Genomic DNA, 17,700 nt, shown 5'->3' with positions numbered 1-17,700 from the left:
AAGACAGAGACTGAGTGACAAGAGAGAGATGGAGCCAGAGAGTGGGTAAAAGACAGAGACTGAGTGACAAGAGAGAGATGGAGCCAGAGAGTGGGTAAAAGACAGAGACTGAGTGACAAGAGAGGGCGGAAGGATGGGAGAAACAAACTTCAAAGGAAGAAGGCCTCTTTAAAATAAGGCTACAATGAAACAAAAGGAGTCCAATGTTTAATGTTCAGTTTAATAGATTAAATGTAAAATACAATACAAAATCCTGAGAATAGTAATTTTCATAATCATTTGGTTTGTATATTTTGTTCATTAAAACAATACAAATTCACATACCACATCCCATTTCAAGCCGTACAAAATAAGACAGACACTCTTAATTGTATTAAAATCGTATCACATTTATAAATAAACACTACCGTGATACTATTTTCCCAGCATCTTGACAGGCAGATCCAGAGAATTGTGTAACAATCATAGCTAGCTATGTAGCTATGACATTGTAAACAAGTCTTAAAAGACCACATATAACCCATCTGAAAGACATACGCACTAGTTCACTATGAGTCGTTCCCTTTGATTTCTTAGAGAACAGCGTGTTATAAGTGGCATTACTGTCGATACCGTTGAGCTGCCTTAGGTTTTTCTTCAATTTCACAAAATGGCGTAAGCCCCATTAGAAATAGAATTCCTAGAAGGGGTTCCCCATTCAAGTCGATGTATAACCGGCAGCCATTTTTGTAAGTAAGCTCACCCATATAGATTAATCTGTAATAACTGCCCAGTCCGTGCTAGGAATTCTATCAGTATGCTTCAGAGTTCCTTCACTCAGTCGTTCTTCTTACTGGGCAGAGGAGAGCCGTTATCAGCCGTTTTGTAAGGCAAGGCCGATCTGTTGTCGTTAGGCGATCCTGCATTGTTGTTCCCTGCCTTCTCTTTAGTCAGAGGAGAGGATGGTGGTGAGGACTCCACACCCTCAGGTGTGAAGTACTCGCTGATCAGTTTCTGATAGGTGGGGTGGGTGGTCAGCACACTGAACAGGTCTTCTGTAGAGATACAACCACATAGCATTGCAGTTCCAAGGGACAGTGGGACGAACAACAGGACATGGCTTTCACAATTCATCTTTCCTCGATTCCTTGCATCTGCTCTCCTTGCCTCCTTCTCATTGGAGAAAAAGGTCCTTGGAACTTCTCGAATGCTGTTGAGAAGGAGGCGAGGAGATGGGTTGCGAGGGATCGCAGAAAGACGAATTGAGAAACAATTGAGAAACAGCCATAACTAGGGTCAAATCACAGACTTGGTTTGTGCCCAACAAACAGGCGGAGAAGTTTCTAATACACCACTAATAATCAAGATAAGTTTAAAGTTATTCATGTATTTGAATGTCAACATTGTTAGTGGATGGGTGCCTGGGCTTACGTTCGGTGGGCGCTCCTCTCAAGGACAGTTCAGTGTACAGTTCCTCTGTGTGGTACTGAGGACTCCCCACTAGCGCCCCCATCAGGTCAGACACGTCCACTGCAGTCAGACTGCCACTACACTCTCTGTCATACAGCTGCAGACAGTTTACACTGGGTTCAAATATATACATTTATGTAAATATATACCATTTATATACTGTCTATGTAAAATATATTAATGTAGTTTATATAAAATATATTCATTTAGTATATAGGTTAAAGCTTCCTCTTTATACCATAGTAACCGGATATACCGCCTGGGTGCCAGTCTATTTCTCCTCCCTTGCCAACTCCTTATTGAATTGTCATTGCAAACATGTTGGAGTTGACAAGAGCACTAACCGATCTGGGATCCAGGCTACCTATAGTACATACAGTTATAGGTTCAAACGTATAACTGCATATCGTACATACCAAGTTTAACATGTATACTCTCCACAAACACTGGGGTTCTAAATCTACTCTCCACAAACACTGGGGTTCTAAATCTACTCTCCACAAACACTGGGGTTCTAAATCTACTCTCCACAAACACTGGGGTTCTAAATCTACTCTCCACAAACACTGGGGTTCTAAATCTACTCTCCACAAACACTGGGGTTCTAAATCTACTCTCCACAAACACTGGGGTTCTAAATCTACTCTCCACAAACACTGGGGTTCTAAATCTACTCTCCACAAACACTGGGGTTCTAAATGTACTCTACAACACTGGGGTTCTACATCTACTCTACACACACATGGAGCAGAACTTACAGTGAATGCAGTGTGAAGGAGGGACTTAAATCCCAGAAGCCCAGAGACTGATGTCACACTTAAATAGATCTGTCTGAGGTCCACCTTGTCATCCTGGAACACACACACGTACTGTTAACACATACACAGAGTATGCAAAGTACACAACACCAAGGAATACTTATGGAAATCTACTACTTCAGTACTCGACACAGAAGCACACACACACACCACACTTGATGCCGGTTGGTGGTGGCCAGTTTAACCTTGGAGTAGTTTACCTTGGAGTAGAGTCCACAGATCTTAGCAGCAGTCTGTCTGTCTGTCAGTCCCAGGAGTGGTGCCAGCTCATCCACACCAGCCCTCCAACCCTGTTCTGACTGACACCTGTCAATTATCTTACTCAGTGCTGCCTCCACCTCGAACTCTCTGAGACTGAGGATGGAGAGAGAGAAAGATGAGAGGGGGGAGAGAGAGATAAGAGGAGCAGAGAGAGCGAGTGAGAGAGAAATGAGAGAGAACAAGCGATTGAGATGACAGGGGCGAGAGAGAGAGAGAGATAGATGAGAGGGGCGAGAAATAGAGAGAGAGAGATGAGAGGGGCGAGAGAGAGAGATGAGAGGGGCGGGAGAGAGAGATGAGAGGGGCGAGAGAGAGAGGAGAGGGGCGAGAGAGAGAGATGAGAGGGGCGAGAGAGAGAGATGAGAGGCAAGAGAGAGAGAGATGAGAGGCAAGAGAGAGAGATGAGGGGCAAGAGAGAGAGATGAGGGGCAAGAAAGAGAGAGATGAGGGGCAAGAGAGAGAGAGATGAGGGGCAAGAGAGACAGATGAGAGAGAGATGAAAGGGGCGAGAGAGAGAGATGAGAGGGGCGAGAAAGAGAGATGAGAGGGGCCCAGTAGCAAAGGGGGGGACCAGCTCCATATTAATGCCCATGATATTGGAATGATGAGATGTTTAACGAGCAGGTGTCCACATACGTCTCTTACCCGTCTTTATGCAGCAGAGAGAGAGTTTCTCTGGCAGGTGGTTCTAGGGGGAGGGAGAGCCCTCCCAGTTTTCTGGTAGGAACACGCCCCTCCATCACATGGTCTGTCGCCGGGATGCCCAGGGTCCTGATAGACACAAGAGGTTACAGATGTTAGAATCATCTACACACATTCAGAAAATACATGCATCCAAAGCAAACAGATAGCCAAGTATACATTATGCAAATACAGAGGCAAAATTGACCACAACATGCCAAACAGTGGGAAACGTCCACAAACTACACACACACGCTGTGTAGACTCACTTGGCCATGAGTTTCTGGACATTGTCTGCATACAGATTAGGGTCATCCTTCTCCTCCTGGGAGGGGGTGTATACTGGCAGGTACTGTAGCCAATAAGAGAACATACATTTTTTACTGACAGGTATTACAGCCAATGAGAAAACAGGAAATTCTTATTTGGTGAGTGGTCATTTTGATTATGGACAATATGGCCTTACCTCAACAGTAACGTTAGTGTAGAGCTGAGAGCAGGTGTGCCACAATGCCTCAACCCTGGAGGGAAAAACACCCCCACCAATCAGTGAAATATCATATATTGACAACTTGTTTCCAATAATATCTTTGTTAAATTGAGATTTGATAATGAAGTTGATAATGAGCTCTGGCGCTCATCGGATGTGGCAGGGCTTGAAAACTATTACGGACGACAAAGGGAAACCCGGACGCGAGCTGCCCTGTGACGAGAGCCTACTTGACAAGCTAAATGCCTTTTATGCTCGCTTCGAGGCAAGCAACACTGAAGCATGCACGAGAGCACCAGCTGTTCTGGATGACTGTGTGATAACACTCTCGGTAGCCGATATGAGCAAGACCCTTAAACAGGTCAACATTCACAAAGCTGCTGGGCCAGAGGGATTACCAGGACGTGTACTCAAAGCATGCGCGGACCAACTGACAAGTGTCTTCATTGACATTTTCAACATCTCCCTGACCGAGTCTGTAATACCAACATGTTTCAAGCAGACCACCATAGTCCCTGTGCCCAAGAATGCGAAGGTAACCTGCCTAAATGACTACCGACCCGTAGCACTCACATCTGTAGCCATGAATTGATTTGAAAGGCATGGCTCACATCAACACCATTATTCAAGAAACCCTAGACCCACTCCAATTCACATACAGCCCCAACAGATCCACAGATGATGCAATCTATATTGCACTCCACACTGCCCTTTCCCACCTGGACAAAAGGAACACCTATGTGAGAATGCTATTCATTGACTACAGCTCAGCGTTCAACACCATAGTGCCCACGAAGCTCATCACTAAGCTAATGACCCTGGGACTAAACACACCCCTCTGCACTGGACTTTCTGACGGGCCGCCCTCAGGTGGTAAGGGTAGGCAACAACACGTCTGCCACGCTGATCCTCAACACTGGGACCCCTCAGGGGTGCGTACTTAGTCCCCTCCTGTACTCCATGTTTACCCATGACTGGGTGGCCAAACACGACTCCAACACCATCAGTAAGTTTGCTGACAACACAACAGTGGTAGGGCTGATCACCGACAACGATGATACAGCCTATAGGGAGGTCAGAACTGGCAGTATGGCGCCAGGACAAAAACGTATTCCTCAAAGTGAGCAAGAAAAAGAAGCTGATCGTTGACTACAGGAAAAGATGGGCCGAACAGGACCCCATTAACATAGACGGGGCTGTAGTGGAGCGGGTCGAGAGTTTCAAGTTCCTTGGTGTCCACATCACCAACAAACTATCATGGTCCAAACACACCAAGACGGTTACTAAGAGAACATGACAAAACCTTTTCCCCCTCAGGAGACTGAAAAGATTTGGCATGGGTCCCCAGATCCTCAAAAAGTTATACAGCTGCACCATCGAGAGCATCCTGATCAGTTGCATCACCGCCTGGTACGGAAACTGCTTGGCATCTGACTGTAAGGCGCTACAGAGGGTAGTGTGTACGGCACAGTACATCACTGGGGCCAAGCTCCCTGCCATCTAGGACCTATATAATAGGCGGTGTCAGAGGAAAGCCCATAAAATTGTCCGAGACTCCAGTCACCCAAGTCATAGACTGTTTTCTCTGCTACCGCACGGCAAGCGGTACCGGAGCGCCAAGTCTAGGTCCAAAAGTCTCCTTAAAAGCTTCTACCCCCAAGCCATAAGACTGCTGAACAATTAATAATTAACACCACCCCTCCCCTCATTTGTTTTGTACACTGCTGCTACTCGCTGTTTATGATCTATGCATAGTCACTTCAGATTACCTCAACTAACCTGTACACTGCCTCGGTACCGGTACCTCCTCTATATGGCCTCATTGTTATTTTATTGTGTTACTTTTTTATTATGTTTTACTATAGTTCTTGAACGGCACTGTTGGTTATTAAGGGCTTGTCAGTAAACATTTTACGGTAAGGTCAACACTTGTTGTATTCGGCGCATGGGACAAATAAAGATTGATTTGAATGATTATTAGACGTTTTTATTTCTTATAGATGGTGTCTTACCAGGTAGTTCCCCTGTGGGTCCAGCGCACAGTATCCTAGAAAGTAAGCATTTTTTTAAAAAGGCATAGAAATAATAACTCTAGAAGGTGAACTGCCATGTGCAGACAGTACATCATGGGCCTACGTCTGACTGTACAGGCATGCTGTGGGGCCATGAGAGTTCCAACATCCACAAACATTAACTATGATTATAAACCACATGCTATTTATTTATACGACAAGGTAGGGTGCTCTCAGTCACAATTCCAATGCGCTCCGGGTTAAAATCCCACAAGCCCAACCTTAGCCATTAGTGGGGGGAAATGCAAAACTGACCCAAGATAAGCATCTAGTGCCAACTTCAAGTTTCAATGTCACATGCACACGTACAGTGCATAGTCTTTCTTTCTTGCTAGCTCTAACCCCAACAATGTAATACTAGAAATAACAACGTAGAACAAAACACAAGATATAAACACAAGTAGCAAGTAAGCATACTATATACAGGGTCAGTTCCAGTACCATATTTACAATGTGCAGGAATACTGGAGTCATGGAGGTAGATATGTATAGGGGTAAAGGTACTATATACAGGGTCAGTTCCAATACCATATTTACAATGTGCAGGAATACTGGAGTGATGGAGGTAGATATGTATAGGGGTAAAGGTACTATATACAGGGTCAGTTCCAATACCATATTTACAATGTGCAGGAATACTGGAGTGATGGAGGTAGATAAGTATAGGGGTAAAGGTACTATATACAGGGTCAGTTCCAGTACCATATTTACAATATGCAGGAATACTGGAGAGATGGAGGTAGATATGTATAGGGGAAACTAGGCTACAGGATATGATAAACAGAGTAGCAGCAGCGCACATGATGATTGTATGTGAGGGGATGTGTGTAGAGTCAGTACAAATGTATGTGCAACTTCACCCTACACCTTCCGCTGCGTCGGTATGTAAACTACGAGTGACAGTGCTGCTTCCTCCTGACAACATGCACCCCTGGAGCCAGCGCTTCCATCCCTCTGTTCTGACACTCAATTTCTCTGCTGTATCCCAATACGGACGCAGTCCAGTCTACTCACCAGTTTGTTGGGGTAGTGCAGCAGGACAGGTTGGACTGGGACTCCAGCTAGGAAGGCACCTAGGAGGGAGACAAAACAGCAAACCAGTCAGCTCACCCCCCTATGTAACACAACATACCATACATTACTTTAGGTGTAGAAGAAGTGACATTCTTTATGATGTTCTCACCAACCCAGGGTTCAAATACTATTTCAAATTATCTCAACTACTTTATCTGGGCTTGATTGAGCTTGACTGGCACAATGGAACCAGTAGAATAGTCACAAAAGTGCAAACCCCGCCCATCTGGCACCCTAAGCAGGCTAAAGCAAAGGCAAAAAGCATTTGAAAGATTTCAAATATTATCTGAACCCAGGTCTAAATCTCACCAGGTTTGAACTTTATGAGAGTGGTGCCGTTCGTCGTGGTGCCTTCTGGGAACATCAGCATCTGGCCATGAGAGAGAGGGAGACTGTTTGATGAATAGAGACAATGAGCGATGGGAATTTAGAAAGCAAGGGAGTTTGTAGAACCAGTTCTATGTTCTCCCATCAGGAAGGTTCATTCGGAGGAGGGACTGATGAATAGAAGTGTGTTAAACCAGTTCTATGAAAGCCATCCCTTCATCAGTAAAGTTCATTGTTGGCCGCCAGTAACATTATTCGAACATGACATACCGGTATTACAAGTCAACAAAGTTGTAGTGCTATATGACGCAAGACTGATGCAGTGAGGTTCATGTGTAACTGGTGGGATGTGAACCAGCGTCTTCTGTCTTAACCATTAGACCAAGAGGAAATCCTTGTAGTCTGCTAGCAACAATTGGGTTTGCATGTCTCAGGCAGGGCTTCTACGTTACACCAGTTCCCCCATGAGCATAATTTGACCTTTGACCCCTGCCCCCTGATCCCTGCTTACCTGTGGCCAGTAGCCATTGGAGGTGAGCCTCTCTTTGATCTGAACGACAGCCCGTTTCCTGGATTCTGGATTCTTCCTGTTTACCAACACTGACTGGTTAAACTCCAGGAGGGCTGAGAGAGAGAAAAGACAAACCATACACACGACTGTTATAATGTGACATAGCCAAATTGACATGATAATTATATTCATTAGGACACAAACGCCACTGAAGTGCTACTGAAGAGAGGAGAGGGAGAGACTTAAACTCTATAGGGAGAGAGAACTGAGGGAAATGGTGAGAGAGAGAGAGAGAGACTAGAGAGAACAGACCGGGAAATGTGAGAGAGAGGGAGAGAGACTAGAGAGAACAGACAGGGACATGTGAGAGAGAGAGGGAGAGAGACTAGAGAGAACAGACAGGGACATGTGAGAGAGAGAGAGACTAGAGAGAACAGACAGGGACATGTGAGAGAGAGAGAGACTAGAGAGAACAGACAGGGACATGTGAGAGAGAGAGAGACTAGAGAGAACAGACAGGGACATGTGAGAGAGAGAGAGACTAGAGAGAACAGACAGGGACATGTGAGAGAGAGAGAGAGAGACTAGAGAGAACAGACAGGGACATGTGAGAGAGAGAGAGAGAGACTAGAGAGAACAGACAGGGACATGTGAGAGAGAGAGAGAGAGACTAGAGAGAACAGACAGGGACATGTGAGAGAGAGAGAGACTAGAGAGAACAGACAGGGACATGTGAGAGGTGGCGAGGAAGAGGGAGGAGAGGAGGGGATGGAAAAGGTGAAAGAGAAAGATGGAAGGTGGGGAAAGAGAGTGCAGGACAAAGAGACAAGAGACTAAGAGGGGGAAGGTGTGAAAGAAAATGAGTGAAAATACAACTTTAGCACCCATTCAGAAGAGAGTCATGAGAGTTGTGTTCAAATATCCATTAGTTCCTTGTGCTGTTGGACTACTAAATGCAAAGCAGACTGTATCGGTATATGTACTTATCTAGTGCAGTTGGGACAGTGGTCGTTTGTGAGTGAATGTATTAATGATGGACTGACTGGTTTAAATGTGTATGATGTGAAAATGTATGTGATTATTTTAATGAAGGTGATGCCAAAGAAAAATGTCCATCCTGTCTCTTTAAAAGGGCAACTTTGACCCAGAACTTCTTCCAGTCTCCCACAAAACACTCACCCCCTATAACGGGAATGCTTTGGTTCTCTGATCTAGACACCACCGTAGGCAGCTGGGTTTCCGTCAGCACCAACATATCCAGGAAGCTACTGTGAGGTGCCACTGCCAACACAGGAGCCTCCTTATGCCCCGCCCTACAACCTTTGACCCGGAACCAGAAGAACCCCAGGAAGAAAAACACTGCCCGGCTAAGGAACCAGATGATGGGGTGTAGTAACCATCTCCTCCACCCAGTCGTTACTGGCCGGTACCGTTCCGCCTCTGAGAGGCCAGCCAATCGGAGCCGGGCAATAGGCCACATGATCAGGAAGCAGAGGACAGCCAGAAAAACTCGTATGGGGACGAGGATGGAGCCCAACACCATGCCCTGTGGATGGGAGGGACAGGGATATGATCATATATGGAGGATATTATGTTGGGTAGGTTGAAGTCGGAAGATGACATACACCTTAGCCAAATACATTTAAACTCAGTTTTTCACAATTCCTGACATTTAATCCTAGTAAACATTCCTTGTTTTAGGTCAGTTAGGATCACCACTTTATTTTAAGAATGTGAAATGTCTGAATAATAGTAGAGAGAATAATTTATTTCTGCTTTTGTTTCTTTTTCAGTTCCGCCAACAAATTTTCTATGGGATTGAGGTCAGGGCTTTGTGATGGCCACTCCAATACTTTGAATTTGTTGTCCTTAAGCCATTTTGCCACAACTTTGGAAGTATGCTTGGGGTCATTGTCTATTTGGAAGACCCACTTGCGACCAGCTTTAATTTCCTGACTGATGTCTCAAGATGTTGCTTCAATAAATCCACATATTTTTCCCTCTCATGATGCCATCTATTTTGTGAAGTGAACCAGTCCCTCCCGCAGCACCCACACAACATGATGCTGCCACCCCCGTGCTTCACGGTTGGGATGGTGTTCTTCGGCTTGCAAGCCTCCCCCTTTTTCCTCCAAACATAACGATGGGCATTATGGCCATACAGTTCTATTTTTGTTTCATCAGACCAGAGGACATTTCTCCAAATAGTACGATCTTTGTCTCCATGTGCAGTTGCAAACCGTAGTCTGGTTTTGTTTTTGGAACAGTGGCTTCTTCCTTGCTGTGCAGCCTTTCAGGTTATGTCGATATAGGACTCGTTTTACTGTGGATATATATACTTTTGTACCTGTTTCCTCCAGCATCTTCACAAGGTCTTTAGCTGAGGTTCTGGGATTGATTTGCACTTTTCGCACCAAAGTACGTTCATCTCTAGGAGTCAAAACACTTCTCCTTCCTGAGCGGTATTACGGCTGCATGATCCCATGGTGTTTATACGTGCGTACTATTGTTTGTAAAGATGAACGTGATACCTTCAGGCGTTTGGAAATTGCTCCAAAGTATGAACCAGACTTGTGGAGGTCAACAATTTTTTTTCTGAAGTCTTGGCTGATTTCTTTTGATTTTCCCATGATGTCAAGCAAAGAGGCACTGAGTTAGAAGGTAGGTTTTGAAATACATCCACAGGTACACCTCCAATTGACTCAAATTATGTCAATTAGCCTATCAGAAGCTTCTAAAGCCATGACACCATTTTCCGTAATTTCTCAAGCTGTTTTGAAGGCACAATACATTTAGTGTATGTAAACTTCTGACCCACTGGTATTGTGATACAGTGAATTATAAGTTAAATAACCTGTCTGTAAACAATTGTTGGAAAAATGACTTGTGTTATGCAGAAAGTAGATGTCCTAACCGACTTGCCAAAACTATAGTTTGTTAACAAGAAATTTGTGGAGTGGTTGAAAAACGAGTTTTAATGACTCCAACCTAAGTGTATGTAAACTTCTGACTTCAACTGTATCATACATGCATTGCACACAGAGACATACAACCCTTTCATATTTATTTGGACAGTGAAGCTAAAACTTTTAATTTGGCTCTATACACAAGCATTTTGAATTTGAGATCAAATATTTCATGAGTTGACAGTACAGAATGTCACCTTTTATTTGTGGGTATTTTCATACATATCTGTTTTTTTTAAAGGTGTCATAAGTATTTGGACAAATTCCCCTATAGTGTATTAAAGTTTAAAAGTTTAGTTTTCGGTCCCATATTCATAGCACGCAATGACTACATCAAACTTGTTGACTACCAACTTGTTTGCATTTTGTTTTGGTTGTGTTTTCGGATCATGTTGTGCCCAATAGAAACTGAATGGTGAATAATGTAGTGTCACTTTTATTATAAATAAGATTATTATATATTTCTGAACACTTCATTTAATTAACTACATTCAAATGTGGACGCTACCATGATTACAGATAATCATTCATCAATCGTGAATAATGATCAGTGTGAAAGTGGTATAAATATAATGTAGCCTGCCGGGCAGCCGCTAGTGGGCGCTATGTTTGGATAGTTGAGATCCATAACGCCCACTGGCGGCTGACCAGGTTTAGGCATAATGGTGAGAGGTTAGCAAGTTTTGGAGGTATGATCGTTGTGCAGCTCTTACCACATTTCCTCAAGCATAATAAGACAACTCACCCTTATTAACTGCGCCCTGGTCAGTTTCAACGTGTGCACAAATGGGTGTTGGGAAGAATAAGTTGCTTGGTGACTGTTCTGCCTCTCCATGGCGACTAGGCAAGCCTTGACAGATCAAACCAGATTTCAAATTAACCCTTTCAGCTTTGTTGTGTGAGGTATTCACTGAACGGTAATACGGTAATATAGAGTCGAAAGTTAATTCCGCTGCAACTGTTTTGCTTTGCATAAAACCTGATATCTCAAAATGTGTCTAGATGCAGAGAGCGGAGGACAGGAGACCGAGTGCGAAAAAGCTGGTTGGATAAAAAATAAATAAAGACAAGTCCGAAATGAAAACTAGCCAAGTGAAGACGTGAACCCGTACAAAACAAACCAAAAATCCCAAACGTTGATTTATTGTACTACAACACAATGAACGTTATAAGAAAGGTGCGCTAGCGTCCTTGCACATAAAGTAAAAGAATAACAACAACCTGGGTAGTTAGTCCATCCTTTTAACATACCACACCTGTCACGCCCTTCAGAAAGACATGACAAGTGAAAGACTCCGACAATGGGAGGATTCGATTATGCTGAGCCGCAAGACACCGGTCTATGGACCGTGACGTGAACGGGGAAAAGCGGTAAGGGAGGAGTACCCTTTCAAATAGAACAATAATATGTGCTGCTTGGTCATTTTGTTAACAAGGCAGCATGGTGCATCGTCCAGAAACGTACATATAATTTCCATAAAGTATATTTTTGAATTTTCAAACGACGTTTCATTGGTAAGGCAGATATAAAATTTAAATGGCAATCAATTTAGCATATGCTACTCATTACCCCACATGCTTAATTACATCACTTTTGTTTTGAGCCGACGTCGCTTTGGGCTTTGAACGGGCACCTGGCTCACGCTTAGGAGGCAGCTCGGTTCCAAAACGAATGCGATCAAATTTCACCCGTGCAAAACACGGCTCACCAGGCTCCCGAGACAGATTAATCGAATCCCCTCACTGACATCCAAGCAACCACGGTTGTGGCATCAAGTCGAACCGGTTAAAAGGTCGGTCACAGGTACAACATGTTTAGCCTATTGGCCTACACGCCCAGTTGAACGACAGTCATCTAATTAGGGTGTTAAAGTTAATTTATCGTGCCAAAAAAACTATTGATCATTTGTTTTACATTTAGCCCATTTAATAAGCTTGCCAGTAAACATGTTTTGAGAAAATAGTCATCCTTGGCTGCATTGCTAAATTAGTATTGTCTATTCTCATAACCTAATACTGGAGAAATGTGTTCGATTAGAACGTCGGGTATAGAATGGACCATGGACATCTGTCGCAATCTGTGTAACATCATGCTCCATCATCCAATCTCAGTCAACAACATTTAGGCCTACATAGCAACATGAGATAGGCCATAGAACATAGAAACAAACAACAAGTAGGTAAATTGTATGGAGGACCTAATCTGCCACAATTAGAAAAAAAATGAATGAATAAATAAAATGTACACACAAATAAAGACAAATACATTAATAAATAAATACATGCACGTATAAATAGATAGATGCATGAATGCATCCAAATGATTTCGATAGCATTCATGTATTCATCAATTTATTCTACAAGATTCTGGAGCAACCCCCTGCTCCCCACACCTCTGGCAGAACTCGCGTCACCTTGTGTAATGGATTGATGTGGTGGACGGGGCCCTGACACTCTGCAAGATGTTAACAACAGAGGGCTCAAAATCTAAACCAGACCATTTTCGCTGTTCAGCGGCCAGGCCCACAGCTGCAGGCGGGAGGGATTCAGATGCCTCAATGTGCCCCCCTCCTGTGACAATAGGTCTGGCCTTCGAGGTAGTTCCCATGCTGTCCCTGCTAGGAGTGACAGTATTGTGCTGAACCAGTGGTGTCTCCGCCATCTCAGGGAAATCAGAAGGACCTGGTGGCCCACTTCCCTGATTCTGACAAGAGTCACTGGAATCAGCGGGAGCGGGGAAAGGTGTATAACCAGGGCATCTAGACCAAGTGACCCGGGGGGGGGATATCAAGAACCAGAGGGGGAACTGTGTGTTTCTCTCTGAGGCAAACAGATCCAGCTCTGCTTCCCCTCACTATTCGGGGATGCGGTCGCCACTCCCCTTTCTGAGGGCTTTCCCTGGACAGCATGTCCGCTGCAGAGTCCCTGGGAGGTGTACAGCTCGCAGTGAAGCCAGATTCTTCTGTGACCAAGGCAGAAGTGTAAGTGCCATCTGGTGGAGGCGGATGGAACCCAGACCCCCTTGGTGGAACACAGACCCCCCACAGCTACCACTGTGGTGCTGTCTGTCTGTACCAGCACAGGTTAGTCTCGCAGTTGTAGTAGAAGAATTGAGCCCAGCTAGTTGGATCCAGCATGATGATGGGGAGTTTGGACCAGCTGGGGCTCCATGTCCCACTGATCTCCCTCCTCCTCAATACCTGCTCACTAGCCTGTCAAGGAGACGTCTGTTTGGACCAGTTCCCTCCGATGGACTCTGTCCAGGCGTATCTTGACAGAAAATAATTTCAATGATTGCTATCTTGCAACTGCTCAGGTACATTCCTTAGATACAGTCAGACGACAATACCTGTCTTCCTTGGGATGTAAACCCTGAGCATTGAACCAACTCGGCATAGGTCTCTGCAAGTGTAGAAGGCCCAATGGGGTCAAAAAAGAGGCTGCGGAGAGGAGACCCATCGGTCTCTGACACTGAAAAACATTTACCTTCTGGTTTTGGACAAAAACATGGAGGTGAACTACAATTTCTGGACTTTCTCTTCGTCGAAGTGGGCCCTCATTAGAGACAAGTCGATCCGCATGCCCACGAATATTGCAGTTTGTATGCGGGCCAGGTGGCTTTTTGCATGTTCAACCTGAGGCCTAGCTCTGAGATGTGCTTCAGGAGAGATGTCGTGTTGGCTTCTGCCTGTTCTCGTGAATGAGCACAGGTTAGCCAATCGTCTAGGTAATTTAGTATTAAATCAAATCTAATCAAATTTCATTTGTTAAAAGCGCCGAATACAACAGGTGTCGACCTTAGAGTGAAATGTTTACTTATACAAGCCCTTAGCCAACAAGCAGTTTTAAGAAAAATAAGTGATAAAGTATTTAAAAACAAAATAAATAAAACAGAAGTAAAAAAAAATAGAAAAATAACAAATAATTAAAGAGCAACAATAAAATAACAGTAGTGAGGCTATATACAGGGGGTACCGGTATAGAGTCAATGTGCGGGTGCACAGGTTAGTCGAGGTAATTGAGGTAATATGTACAGTACCAGTCAAAAGTTTGGACACACCTACTCATTCAAGGGTTTTTCTTTATTTTTTTACTATTTTCTACATTGTAGAATAAAAACTATGAAATAACACATATGGAATCATGTGTTAATCAAATAAAAATATATTTTATTTTGGAGATTCTTCAAAGTAGCTAACCTTCACCTTGATGACAACTTTGCACACTCTGGAGCCGGTGTAGTACGATGCAATCGTAGTCCTGCATTGACACTTTGCCTGTTTGATGGTTCGTCGGAGGGCATATCTGGATTTCTTATAAGCTTCCGGGTTAGAGTCCCGCTCCTTGAAAGCGGCAGCTGTACCCTTTAGGTCAGTGCGAATGTTGCCTGTAATCCATGGCTTCTGGTTGGGGTATGTATGTACGTACAGTCACTGTGGGGACGACGTCAACGATGCACTTGTTGATGAAGCCAGTGACTGATGTGGTGTACTCAGGAGGATAGAGTTATGGTTAGCTTTGCCAAATGGAGGGCGAGAGAGAGTGTAACGACGTTCGTCTAATAGAAGGAGAAGCGGACCAAAATGCAGCGTGGTGGTTACTCATGTTCTTTAATGAAAAAATGAACTATACATGAAATACCTTAAATATACAAAACAACAAACGGAACGTGAAAACCTATACAGCCTATTTTTTTTTTTTTATAAAAAATAATTTATTATCTTCAATACCATTCATTCTTTACAACTCATAATTTTCATACATACTCAAATAATGGTATTTTAATTTAACTAATTTAACTAAACATAAACCCCAAACAAAACCTCAGGGGAGCATCTTCCCTCCCGTCACCCTACAAAATACCTTTCCCTATCTCCCCATCCCTAATCTATCCCCTTACAAATCTAAATGACACCCAGCCCTAAACCCCCCTTCCACCTCTCCCGAGCAGCATGCTGCCCCCACTTCCTCTCCTCCCTCTTCATCCTCCCCCTCAAATCTCCTTCCACCCTCCTCACTATCCCTTCCACCCCCCAATCTCTCCCTGTCTTCACCATGTTCTGCCTGGCTTCCCACAGCCCCCTTTTAAAGAGACTCATGAGAAGCCAGAGCAGAAACCTGTCCCTATCCGTCCCTCTCGCTCTCCCTACACCTCTCTCTAACCTGGCCCACGTCAATACAAAATCCCCCCTTACCAAACCTAACAACACCCGTGCCCTAGACCATACTACTCCGGCAAAGGCACAGTCCCAAAAGACATGGCGCACAGTCTCCTCCCTGCCACAAGAGGATCTTGGACAGGTGGGGGATTGCACCAAACTATACCGGTACATGATGGAACGTACCGGCAAGCACCTATGGAGGCTCAACCAATTCAGGTCCTTGAGCCTGTTGTCCAGACCCCGCGTCTGCACTCCCTCCCAGACCACTTCCGAGATGCCCACTACAGGCACCGGACTCCCTGCCTTTCTGGCCTCCTCGTACAGGTGCCTGTGATCTAAACCTACTCGGGCAACTTCATCCTCAGGGTGCGCACGCAGCCACTTGGCCGCATGACCAAAGTGCCACGGCAGCTGTTCTGCCCGAGGACCCGTGTTAGACCACACCATTATGCTTCTCGCCTGATATGAGAAGAACACCCGCAGGAGGTAACCGGATGGGTGTATCACTGGATGAGCAAGCTCCGTTAACAAGAAAGAAACAAAAATTGTGTCCAGCTTGAGGGGGAAATGTGGTACCCCCCTACCTCCCTCCCCGATGGGACAGATCATGCGCGCCCTGGCGACCCACTCGCACCTGCCACTCCACATGAACTGAAACACAAGCCTCACTAGAGGCCTCCTCAGACAAGCCGGCAATGGGTAGATGTACGCCAAATACAAAAGAGACGGCAACACATCCACCTTTAGGACCAGGACTTTGCCCATAAAAGACAAATACCTAGCCTTCCACATTGCTAGCTTCCTCTGTACCACTGCGATACGCATGTTCCAGTTCAGCGTCGCTGAGCCGGAGGTCTCAAAATGGACCCCGAGAATCCTCAGGGCCCCCTCACAGAGAGATAACCCCCCGGGCACATCCGTTCTACCGCGCCATCTACCGAAAAACTTGACGGAAGACTTTGCATGGTTCAGAACCGCTCCCGACGCTCGGGTGAAATCCCCAAAGATGGCAAGGGACCTTGTCAGGCACGAGTCCTTGCACAGCAGCAAGGAAGTGTCGTCGGCGTACTGCGTCATCTTAACACGCAGCCCACCACTTCCAGGGATCAACAAGCCTTCCACCCCTGTGTCTGCCCTAATGGCAGCCCCCAGAGGCTCCATGTACAGAACGAAGAGGAGAGCCGAGAGTGGGCACCCCTGCCTGACCCCAGACGAGAGGTCAAAAACGTCACCCAAGTGACTATTTACACTAACTCGGCACCCCGCTCCGACATATAATGTACGAATCCATCCTATGAACTTCTCCCCAAATCCTAATCGACCTAACACTCTGAATAAAAAGGATCTATTCACGCGATCAAAGGCTTTCGCCTGATCTAGCGCTGCTACCATTAAAGGCAGTCCTCTATCTTCAACCCAAGCGATGGAGTCCCTGATTAACTGTAGGTTCCATCTAATAGAGCGGCCCTCTACCCCGCACGTCTGATCCTCATGAACGACGTAGGGAAGGGCTGTGCGCAACCGGTCTGCTAAAACCTTTGCAAGTAGCTTGTAATCTACGCACAGCATGGTCAATGGCCGCCAGTTGCCAAGGTCTGTTACTTCCCCCTTCTTATATAAAAGTGACAGCACACCAACAGCCATTGATCCCCCCGGGACCCCCGTCTCAAGGATGGCCTTCAAGACTTCGAGGACCACTGGTCCAAGTATACCCCAAAACTTGAGATAAAACTCAGCCGGCAGCCCATCCATCCCAGGCACCTTCCCTTTTCCCATCCTCCTAAGAGCGCTCTCAACCTCTTCTAGTGAAATCTGGGCCTCCATCACTTCTCTAATGTCCTCCGGCAACCGCCTGGACAAGTGTTCTAAAAACACATTTCCCTGCTCTA

At 45.2% G+C, this 17,700-nt stretch overlaps 1 protein-coding gene across 3 annotated transcripts; it reads right to left on the bottom strand.

Moving 5' to 3' along the window:
• Positions 1 to 199: 199 nt before the first annotated feature.
• On the bottom strand, positions 200 to 12,018 carry LOC109906373 (lysophospholipid acyltransferase LPCAT4). 3 transcript variants are annotated; one of them, XM_031792994.1, is made up of 14 exons: positions 11,871 to 12,018; positions 11,395 to 11,499; positions 8,863 to 9,229; positions 7,684 to 7,796; positions 7,155 to 7,215; positions 6,786 to 6,844; positions 5,712 to 5,746; positions 3,676 to 3,730; positions 3,479 to 3,561; positions 3,174 to 3,299; positions 2,468 to 2,621; positions 2,208 to 2,300; positions 1,411 to 1,546; positions 200 to 1,034 (listed from the first exon to the last, which is right to left on the bottom strand). In XM_031792994.1, the coding sequence occupies exons 2-14, from the start codon at positions 11,482 to 11,484 to the stop codon at positions 817 to 819; spliced, it is 1,590 nt and encodes a 529-aa protein (XP_031648854.1). In that variant the 5' UTR covers positions 11,485 to 11,499; positions 11,871 to 12,018; the 3' UTR covers positions 200 to 816. The 3 variants fall into 3 exon arrangements, with proteins under 3 accessions (XP_031648854.1, XP_031648853.1, XP_031648855.1); XM_031792993.1 differs by having other exon boundaries at positions 11,395 to 12,018; XM_031792995.1 differs by lacking the exon at positions 11,871 to 12,018 and having other exon boundaries at positions 200 to 1,189; positions 11,395 to 11,864.
• Positions 12,019 to 17,700: the final 5,682 nt, after the last annotated feature.

Source organism: Oncorhynchus kisutch, linkage group LG16 (genome assembly GCF_002021735.2).
Source record: "Oncorhynchus kisutch isolate 150728-3 linkage group LG16, Okis_V2, whole genome shotgun sequence".
Classification (NCBI taxonomy): domain Eukaryota; kingdom Metazoa; phylum Chordata; class Actinopteri; order Salmoniformes; family Salmonidae; genus Oncorhynchus; species Oncorhynchus kisutch.
The sequence above is the reverse complement of the archived record's forward strand: the minus strand, read 5'-3'. Positions and strand labels throughout refer to the sequence as shown.

What these genes read in the sequence shown, in the direction of transcription:
- LOC109906373 (XM_031792993.1), bottom strand. Translation starts at nt 11,484, where the DNA reads ATGGAGAGGCAGAACAGTCACCAAGCAACTTATTCTTCCCAACACCCA. An exon ending in TCTCATAAAGTTCAAACCTG is followed by an intron (nt 6,845 to 7,154) that starts GTGAGATTTAGA and finishes TCTCCCTCCTAG; the next exon opens with GTGCCTTCCTAGCTGGAGTC. An exon ending in GTCCAGAAACTCATGGCCAA is followed by an intron (nt 3,300 to 3,478) that starts GTGAGTCTACAC and finishes TGTGTCTATCAG; the next exon opens with GACCCTGGGCATCCCGGCGA.